The sequence below is a fragment of the Acanthaster planci genome, linkage group LG08, assembly GCF_054643075.1.
Source record: "Acanthaster planci isolate LZ-2023a linkage group LG08, COTS_SCS, whole genome shotgun sequence".
NCBI classification, from domain to species: domain Eukaryota; kingdom Metazoa; phylum Echinodermata; class Asteroidea; order Valvatida; family Acanthasteridae; genus Acanthaster; species Acanthaster planci.
Genome location: NC_141784.1, coordinates 1,874,378 through 1,884,949, shown reverse-complemented (window position 1 = coordinate 1,884,949; position 10,572 = coordinate 1,874,378). Strand labels below are relative to the sequence as shown.

General features: G+C 44.0%; 3 protein-coding genes across 3 annotated transcripts; all 3 read right to left on the bottom strand.

Annotated features, from left to right (window-relative positions):
• Nucleotides 1-308: 308 nt before the first annotated feature.
• Nucleotides 309-1,322, bottom strand: LOC110976069 (somatostatin receptor type 4-like). Its single transcript, XM_087139958.1, has one exon. It carries the CDS (start codon nt 1,320-1,322, stop codon nt 309-311), a length of 1,014 nt encoding a protein of 337 aa, XP_086996084.1.
• Nucleotides 1,323-5,601: 4,279 nt separating this feature from the next.
• LOC110975982 (galanin receptor type 1-like) lies at nt 5,602-6,333 on the bottom strand. The gene has a single exon (XM_087139957.1). The coding sequence runs from the start codon at nt 6,331-6,333 to the stop codon at nt 5,602-5,604; it is 732 nt and encodes a 243-aa protein (XP_086996083.1).
• A 3,217-nt stretch (nt 6,334-9,550) lies between these two features.
• LOC147798300 (trace amine-associated receptor 2-like) lies at nt 9,551-9,964 on the bottom strand. Its single transcript, XM_087139956.1, has one exon. The coding sequence runs from the start codon at nt 9,962-9,964 to the stop codon at nt 9,551-9,553; it is 414 nt and encodes a 137-aa protein (XP_086996082.1).
• Nucleotides 9,965-10,572: the final 608 nt, after the last annotated feature.

Genomic DNA, 10,572 nt, shown 5'->3' with positions numbered 1-10,572 from the left:
AAATTCACATTTATCACCGTGGAAACGTTCAACTGCATAAGATTTTTAATTTAAGATTTAAAGTTAACTTAATAGTTTGTGGTGTTCCAGTTTAATTTATTACTTGTCATTTTTGTACTTACTACATCTAGATTTTGAACCACGGTACGTCTTGCACTGCAGTAGGGAGGCTAGATCTCTTTCACAGGACGAAGTTATACCTAAGTAGACCTACTTTAGTGTCGTGTCATTATTTTTCCATCAAGGACGCGCTCATTCCAAATTTTAAATGGCGTATCATTGTCAGTGGTATTTTAGAGGGTTCAACATTATGCTGCTGTCTCTACCGTTTCACTGCGCACTGTTCGATCTGGCAGGATGCTTACTTGGTTGTTGCGACACCTGCACGTGCTAGATACCAATTCCCTGACTTGTTTCTGGAAGCGATCGTACGCGAAGCAGTAGATGAACGGATTGATGCACATGTTTAGTAGGACGGTGGCTCCCGTAGCCTGGGTGAGCGTGCCGTCGTACGAGTCCACGTGCAGACCCAGATTGAATAAGGTGTAGTTGACATTGTTTGGGATCCAGCAAAGTGCGAAAAATATCGCCACCACAATTAGGGTCTTGGTGACGTTCTTGTTGGCTTTGGACATCATGTTTTGAGCCTCGTTATTGTTATTCCTCATCCTGGCATTTGAGCGCTTACGGAGCTCTAAGATGACTTTGCTGTAAGAAAATACCATGACACTAAGCGGAATAACAAGTTCATACACGAGAATAATCACTCCACCGACGGCCTGGACCGTAGGGCTTGGCCAGGAAATGTCGCAAGAGTTCTTGCTGTGATGTGAGATCGGCACTAGGTGGGCCTCAGGTAGCCAGCCACATAACCAAACAGCAAGAACGACGGACTTCAGACAGTAAGAAGATAACATATTACGATGTTTAACGGGATGGCAGACGGCAAAATATCGCTCCACCGATATAGCAACCGTGTTGTATGTAGAAGTGACGAACATACCGTAGATGGGCCACTCAGACCACCAGAGCTTGCAGTAGAGCGAACCGGCCGCGTTATCGGTTACCGGGGATGACACTTCAAGAACTCGACGGACAAAAAACACCAACGACGCCACCAAATCCACTGCGGATTGATGCAGGATGAGCTTATTGGTCGTGGAGCTGAAAACTGTGCGATAACGCAGCATAACCAGGCAGACGAAAGCGTTTCCTAGCAGCCCCAGTGTACTCAATATGGTATATGCGTAGAAAGCAGCTTTTCTGCTAGAATCGTCGGCCGACACATCGAGGCTCAGATTTTCAAGAGTAGATGCCTCCATTGCCCAGAAGGTATTGAAAAATTGTCTTAGTTCAGTGTAGCTCAATATATCAGTTACACGTTAAATTTGCAGTTTCTCGAGAAAGCAGCTACAATTTCCCGGCCTGGGAGAATGCAAGAAAAGTGTTGCATGGTGCAGTTTCTTTCTTCAACAAGGCCTGCAAGGATTGGCGGTCTTGTTTGTGTCAGTCGTCCCGAAGTGGAATACCGAAACCTTTCAGAGGGTTTTTATCCGCCAAATCAGTGGTCGTGTGATCCACACATGATGTTGTTGGATCACGTCCTTATACTTAAAATGCAGTAATTTTTAAGACGATTGGGCACCTCACGGTCACAACGTACGTGACTTTAAGTGTACATTTTCCGGTTTTCCACTTAATTACAGGCTATATGCACACCCCTTGGGGGAAAGCTCGGTTCTTCAAAATGTCCTTGGCTTTCTTTTTGAATAGAAGTAGTAATCAATACTAACTCCGTAGAGATAGTTCAAGAGGCAAAGCTCTTTAAGGACAACTAAGGCTCAGGTTTTTAAAAATGCCCTTTGATATGTTTAGAAAAATCGGCGGGGTGTTTTTATATTTGTCAGAATGGTATTTTTTGTTTAATTCTATTTTAAATGGGTATTGGAATGTTTTAGAGTTTTTTGCTTCGCAGGAATTCCGACGATCGATTTTATACGTAAATGTTGTAAGCTATATACATGTATGTGTGTTATTTGAACTGCTAAAGACCGTTTTAATTCCCCAGTTGGGATATTAAAGTTTTTATCCATCAACATGAAGACTGCGCTCATTGGCCATCAGTTATCAGCCACGACGCGACGGTCGTTTCTTCGAGATTGTGATAGGACGACAGCTTTTTGTCGGTAAAAAATAAGCAGGCGGTAAATATCATACAGGGAGGCGAATTTCATTGGCCGTAAACTTGTCGAGATGGTGGAGGGTGGGTTCAGTGCGTTCGATAACCCCTCACCTAACCCCCCTGCCCGTTCCTTTCCTTCAGACTGAAACATCTCGATGATCATGTGGCATCCGGCGTTCTGCTTGGCTATTCTCTCCACACCTCACCGCCTGCAGCCACTGACATAAGCCCACTTCATTGTCGGAATCCCCGCAGTCTCCTGCATGACAGACTGAGTATACGGTCCAAAACATGGAGTACACCCTGCGAATCTTTTCGGTACTACAAAAGAGATATTTAACATGGTGCTGCCGCAACTTACATGTACTAATTAGCCTACTTAATAAGATGTTGGAAGGTGCCAGGTGAGTGAAACATTCCAAGCTATTTTTAATTCACATATTGCAGTCGAGTGATTGTTAGATCAAAGTACATGCAGTCGGTATCCTTCGAACCACTTCCCTGACCTGTTTCGAGAAACGCTTATTATATACGTGCAACGATTATTATGTAGCCTACGTGAAGCAGCAGACGATGGGATTGATGCAAAGGCTGGTAGGCCTAACCACTGCATTACCCTTCGCTTTATCAAAAAGGCTGTCACTAGGTGAATACCACGCCAACCCAAATGGCACCAAAGGTCGGTAAAACCAAGACGCAAACTGCAACGCAGACAAATGGAAACATGACAAACGGAAGGGTCACCGATAACGCAAACCAGCACCAGACGGATCCGACTGTCTGCGCCAAGTCGCTGAGTAGGCCTGTACAAACACACACACTGGCATGACGGGCGAACAACGATGTTTCTCTCGCTTAGTACAACTCATATTGTCCTTTTTCTCCTTATTACTCGTAAGCAGCCCCAATCGTCAACAAAATAGCTGACCATTAACAAATTACATCAAACAAGAGTACCAGTTTGGCTTCAAGAGGAAACATTACCATCTAAAAAAAGGCATTTTGGCGAAAATTGTTTGGAGTTTCGGGCGCCATTTTTTTTATTGGGTGGAATGACGTCACGCGGCGTCTCTTCCGCGACTGTCTGCGTCTTGACGTCTTGCGGACCGTCTGCGTTACAAATGACCAGGCTTTACGCGTACCCAGCGTGCTCCGCGTCAAACGCGCATAATCTTGCGCGCCTACCCGGTGAGTTGGTGCCAAAAGGACTATCAATTTCATTTAAAAACACGCCCTCTTTTGTTCCACTCAGAGCGGATTATGGTGGAAAAGGACCAGTTTGTCTGCCGGCACAAGGCGTCTCACAGTCTCCCATTGGGATGACAAGTTCCTAGAAAAAAACTTGGACACCTTACAGACAAGAATGATCATTCACCCGACACCATTCCCATTAAATGGACCGGAATTCAACCAAACAGCCAATCATGACCGACCTGAGTTGGTTAGTTGTTTTCCAATTTGAATAAGAACAGACACTACAACTTGCGTGCGAAGCACTTAGATTTTTTTTCTACCATTTTTTACGTCACTGTGCACTTTCCATGACAATGTAGTACATGCTAATCAGCCACTTTTCTTGAGGCCATTTTCCTCAATGACTGGATAGATTCGATTACAGAGCCATGCACTTTTTGTTATCAGTTTAGCATAGGCTAACAGTAAAGAGCTGCATGTTTACCGAAGTTCATTGTCTTTGTTCACTTCTCTCGTGAAGCAGCTCAGGAAATGATGGATGCTCGCATTTTACCAAAAACGTACGTCTAATGGTCTAGGCAGCCACGTACTATGGAGACAGTTCAATGTGTGGTAATCAAACATGAGAGTATGGTGCTGTGACTTTTGGTGGAAGTGAAAACAGCACAAAAACAAAGACAAATAAACAAATAACAGACTTTGCATGAAATATTCTCGCCTCTAATCGTGTAATGAATGCTCCGCTTAATGCGCAACCCTATATGTTGTCTGTTGTGGAGAATGGTACACATGATAATGAAAAGTTTTTCATATTCAGTAAATTTATAAGCAGTGAAGATAGACGTGTATAATACATGTATTTTCTAATTATTGTAATCATTTAAACATGGCGCTGTCATATCCGCGACAGTGTTTGATTCTACTTGTTATTCATCATTTCATCTAAAAAGAATCGAAATATATACCCATTTTCTGCCACACAAGGTTCAAATGCTTGTAAGTTATTTATGCAGTACTTTATGTTTAAGATTTTCAGGATCATTTATTTTGAAGTTAATGAATTTGGATCTCGCTGTAGGTGTGCTGCAGGTGTTCAAATTTTCTACCACTCCTACGATTTTTTCTGTGTTGATGTTTATGTCTTGCGTCAACATCTCCTGTATTGTTTATATAATATAGTATATAGCTATTCGTTTATTATATCTACATTTTGAGCCATTGCAGGAAGTTCTAGCTCTGCGGTAGGGAATGGTGTCGAAGAGCTCTTATACAACCAAAAGTCACACGCAGCCCGTAATCAATAGACCTACTTCAGTTTGGACTCAAAAATATTTCGCAATTGTAACTTACTTAAGTAAGCCATAAGTGGTAACGACATCCTCATTGTCCCTCGTGTTTTATCAACTGAGTAGTATATTGAACGATTCAACATTATTCTGTTCTCCGCTGTTTACGTGTGCGTTGTTGAATTCAATGGGTTATGTACCTGGTTGGTGCGACGCCTTTGCGTACCACACACAGTCTTCCTGGCTGGTTCCATGCAGCAACCATACGCGAAGTAGCAGATGAACGGACTGATGCACGTTTTTACAAGGACAATGGCTCTTGTAACTTGGGTGAACATGCCGTCGTACGAGTTCTCGTGCACTCCCAGATTGAATATGTTGTAGTTGACATTGTTTGGGATCCGGCAAATTGCGAAGAGGACGTGGCCACCACGATTTGGGTCTTTGGGACGTTTGTTGGCTTCGGCCACACAGCATGTTTTAAGTGCAATCGTTGTCGCAGATCTTGCCTTTAGAATACCCACACCAAGCTCCAAGACGATGTTGCTGTATGCAAAGATCATCATAACATGCGGGATAACAAGTTCTTGGACAAAGGAGATCAGTTCCCCTTACGACCCATCTCGTTGGACTGGGCCATGAAATGTTTAATAGGGTATAATTCTCGCTCTTATGAGATTGCACGAGGTGAACATCAGTTAGGCCTACACGCATTCAGTGAAATTTAATTTGACGCTTAATTGTCAGTGGACGTCACAACTTCCACAAAGCTAATTGAAACATGCCGCAGCTCTAAAAAGGTAGCAGTCCCTGTCACAGTAACTCGACTACAACGGCGTTGCTAATGTTACTGCGTCGATATTGTACGATGCCACAATGAAAACGTGCATTGTATAGCAAACTACATATGTCGGTACAATGTGATTGTTGGGTCAGCATTTAGGCTATTGTCTGCACCATTCCAGTGCGTGCTGTGCGGGAGTCATTCGAGTTGTCCACCTGATTGTTGCAGCGTCGACACGCATCACGAAACATCTTCCTGGCTTGTGTCCGGAAACGATCATAGGTGAAGCAGTAGATGATTGGGTTGACGCAAAGGTTGGCAACCACTGCAGCACCCGTCACCTGATCCAAAAAACTGCCAAATGAATAACCGTGCCAACCAAAATTGTAAAAGAGGTAGGTAAAGCCACCCGGTGTCCAACAGCAGGTAAAGAAGATAGCAACAACGATCAGCGTCTTGGTGATGTTCTTGTTGGCTTTGGAGAAGATGTTTGAAGGATTGTTATTACTGCTGCTGTTATTGATTCTGACTTTAGAGCGACGACGGAGCTCTAGGATGATTTTAGTGTAAGCAAAGATGATGGCGACCAGTGGAAGGAAAATTTCGAAAAGAAAGATCACCACACCTGTAACGGCTTGGACCACGGGGCTTGGCCACAAGTCATGACATGCGCCGTCTCTTTGAAAGACGTTGAGGACAAGATGGAACTCAAGCGCCACACCGCAAATCCAGGCAGTGGCCATGATGAGATTGAGCCGACGGCGCGTCAACATGTTGCGGTGGCGGATGGGATGACAGGTTGCAAGGTATCGCTCCATAGATATCGCAAGTAGGTTGTAAGTGGATGCGACAAAGCAAGCCCACTGGTACCACTCGGACCACCACATCGTGCAGTACAGCGTACCAATCGCATTATCCGGCGGTGATGTCTTTAGCGATTTCTGTAGAATAAACATACACGACCCAAGGAAATCGACAACGGATTGATGAAAAATGAGCTTGTTGGTCGTGGAATTGAAAACATTACGGTATCGCAGCATCACCAGACAGACGAAAGCGTTACCAATCAGCCCCAGTGCACTCAGTACGATGTACACGTAGAAAGAAGCTGCATTGTCAGGAGAGTCGATAACGTCGACAGTTTCAACTGTAGTTACCTCCATTTTGCTCCCACAGAGTCTTCTGTTTCACTGCCTTGAACACCTTAGCAGGGCATTGTCGGGTGTAGAGGTGCTTATAAGGCTTCTGGTAAATAAGTACAGACACTTCAAAGCATTGAGATCATTCTTTTCCTTTGACATTAATGACGTCACTGCGTACTTTCTGTATTAAAGTCACGTTCATTCCTGGGACAAATTTAATTTCTGATTCTCGAGTCCCTTTTGAAAAAAAATTGAATTAAAAAAACCGCAGCTAGATGTATTTTTTTGAGTCAACAAAAGACATCTGGGTTTACATTTGAGAAACAAAAAGGCATTATACTGAAGCCCATACATACCATCCTGTAAGGAAAGTGCAGGAGCTATATCAACACTCTTGTTTAGCCAGAGACCGGCGCCTTGAGGAGACTTGATCGTTGAATTGAAAGTACAAGAACGTCAGTACGTTGCAGGGACAGCAACTTCAGAGAAAATAGCGATGGAAAAACAACGGTCTTAATGCAAACATTTTTGTTTTCTCTTCGCACCGTTTTTGCGCGGCCACCCTGAAACTTTTGAAAGTTTGCACAGATTGATCACAGTCTGATAACAGACAGTTTATCGTCAGGAAACTGGCCAATAGTACCCGACTTCATAAGAATAGCAACAGGTGTCTCGTTTCTATTCACAGATCTATTTCACTCTGTTTTGTTCCATGCAAAATCCTGGAGCACTTTATATCTATAAACTACTTGATTTCCGAAACACAGTATGGTTTTCAACCCGAACGATTATGTGTATTACAGATGACTTCTCTTTCCACATTAGGGCGAGTGCCTTCTCCAAGTCCACCCCAAGTAAATGCTATCTGTTTTGATTAGTCAAAAGCCAAATTGACCGACTGACCAACCGATTCTTTTATAGAACGGTTGCATGAATATGGCATTGTGCACGTTGCACCATTCTTTGCTAGATGCGTTGTTTTCACTCTTTTACCGTAAAAACATGGATGTTCCCTTTTCAGGCGCTGGGCTCCTGTTGCCATATGGGTGTCCTACAGGGCCATGTTCTGGCCTAAGACCTGTTTTGTTTAACTGCAAAACTGTCAAATATAAATCTCCGCTTCTCCAGTTTGCCGACGATACTGTTTTGTAAAGAGTTATCACATACGATTGTTTGATATTTACCAGACGATGTTAACATTATTTCTAGATGATGTAAGCAAAACGTCATGTAACTCAACCATCAGAAAGTCATACACGTCGCACGAGATAAGCAAAGTAGGGCCTAATATACACACACAGAACAGTTTTGGGGGAAGTAGCCAGATTACTGGTCCTGACGTGTCGGTCAGCTTATGGATCTGGATCTGGGCTCTAAATGAGCATCACTCAGAACGGAACTGGGGAGTTGTTCATTCCAGCTGTAGATGGTTTTGTGCTGTTTTGACGCTAGATAACTTCTCCATAGAAGTCATGTGTTTTGGCAGCTTGTTCCAATCTCTTGCCATCTTAGGAAAGAATGAATGAAGATGGGATTGTGACACAGACTGTGGGATGGCAAGTTGATTGTCTTGCAGCAGCTAGTGTTCATTCGTGTGCGAGATGATGGAGGTTCTTGCAAGTCAAGGAAATCTCTTGTGTCCAGGTCTACACTGTGATGAATGACTGTGCAGCATGACTAAGCTGCTGTACCGCCTTCTCTGCTGTAGGAGGGGAAGTTTAAACTTTTCTAGCGTTGCTGTAACAGAGCTTGACCATGATTTGAATACAAATTATATACGATATATGGGACGCTAAAACTGTTCCTACATAGTTATCACTTTCATGTTGATTGTAATTTTTAATAACGTCTTTACAAATTAATATCATGAATTTGTTAATTAATTTAGTGAGACATGATTCAATGTGCACGATTTTGCTAACACTGGGAAAAAGCAGAGTTGTGAAAGAATTGTACGGTGTTCTCTAAAGGACACCGTTCAACGTACGAACGTGAGCGTATAATGTGTTTGTGCAACCACTGCATCGCGCTACGTCGTTTCTCACAAGTTTATTCAGGAATTACAACTACTAATTTCACTACTACTGAATTTATATACGAATTGGTAAAATACGAATACGTACGAATTGGTAAAATAGTGCTTCATCATTTAAAGGAAAACTCAGATTTTGTTCGCCAACCTGACAATCGAAGTTTTGTGAGAGAATAGTGTTTTCGGTGTTCCTTTTTTTTCCGAGGACACAAAAATTTTTCCTATTAAGGCTGAGCACTCACCCCCAAATATTCACCAGCTTTTAAGGGCTTCCGTAGTGTATTCTATGCCTTTGATTTTAACCCTAAGGGAAGGGCAGTCGGCCTGGGAAAAAGGAGATAAAAAGTACCCGGCGGCATAAATAAGATTTTCCTCGATCAGAGCCAAAAATTAGGGATCAGAAATAGGAACCATACATAACGAACTACAGACGCCATAAGATCTGGTTTGGAGCTCACTCGGTGATATGCAACTGTTTTCCAGTCACCCAGTGGTCTGATGTCAGTTAATCAACGGTGTCCACCTGGTTGTTAGGGCGCCTGCATCACAACGAACCATCTTCCAAGCGTGCGTTTGAAAGCGATCGTACACGAAGCAGTAGATGAAAGGATTGATGCACAGGTTCACCAGGACGATGGCGCCGGCAGCTTGTTAGAACACGCTGTCGAGGGAGTTATCGTTTAGCCCGGAGTGGAACAAGATGTAACTGACGTCAGTTGGCGCCCAGCAAATCGCGAAGAAGACAGCCACCACGAACAGCGTCTTGGTGACGTTCTTGTTGGCTTTGGACAGCATGTTGTTCTGAGCGTCATTGTTGTCGCCCACCCTGGCCTTGGAGCACTTGTACAGCTCAAAAATGATCTTGGTGTAGGCGAAGATCATGCATGACGAGCGGAACGACAAACTCCCAGACGGCAATGGCAACCCCGCTCACAGCTTGTACCGCAGGGGGGGGCATGATCCCTCACAAGAATCATTGGCCTGGTAGGAGATGGGTACAAGATGAGCCTCGGGCAGCCAGCCACACAGCCAGACAGCAACCATTAGAATCTTCAGCCGTTTGGGCGTATACTTGTTACGGTGGATGACCGGCTGACAAGTTGCCAAGTATCGCTCCATGGATATGGCCACCAGGCTGTAGGCGGACGTCACATACAGAGACCACTGGGGCCACTCAGACCACCACAGCATGCAGTAGAGCGAACCAATCGCATTGTCGGGTACGGCGGATGCCACAAGAAATCGACGGAGAATGTAAACAAAAGCTGCTGAGAAATCCACAATGGACTGATGCAGAATGAGCTTGTTGGTTGAGGAGTGGAAAACTTTGCGATGTCGCAGCATAATTAGGCAGACAAAAGCGTTACCAATCACTCCTAGTGTACTCAATATGATACATACGTAGAAAGTGGCCTAATCGCCAGCATTGCCGTCTGACTGCTGATTTGCCGATGTAACTACAGGTACCTCCATGGATTGGCAACGTTGCTAAAGTGTATCAGTCTAATTGTCAGAAAGGAAAAAGCAACCGCAATCTATGCACGAAGGCACGAACATACGTCTTCGTGTCTCCCAGCAAATACCCCAGTCTACTGACTATTAAAGGTAGGCCTATTCCGAAAAAAAAACCAACTGTCCGATCGCTTGACTCTTCAAATTTTATTTTCTGACCAAAGCAGCTCACGAGGTGCTATGCACGTGCTCAATTCATAGCGGGACAAATGCAAGAAGACAGGCTCGTGGAGGATAAACTTTTACCGATGATTATTTCCATGGTAACGTGGGATCTGATGACGCCCACTTTCACGTGGCACAGAGGACTGCCTTCTAAGGGGCCCGCCAGCGCTGATGCGCATAAAACCTCAGGGATGGTTGGCACACAAACGAACAGCAACAGAGCATTTGAATATGGCGAAATTCGTTCAAGTTGAAATCTTTTCATTTCATCAAAC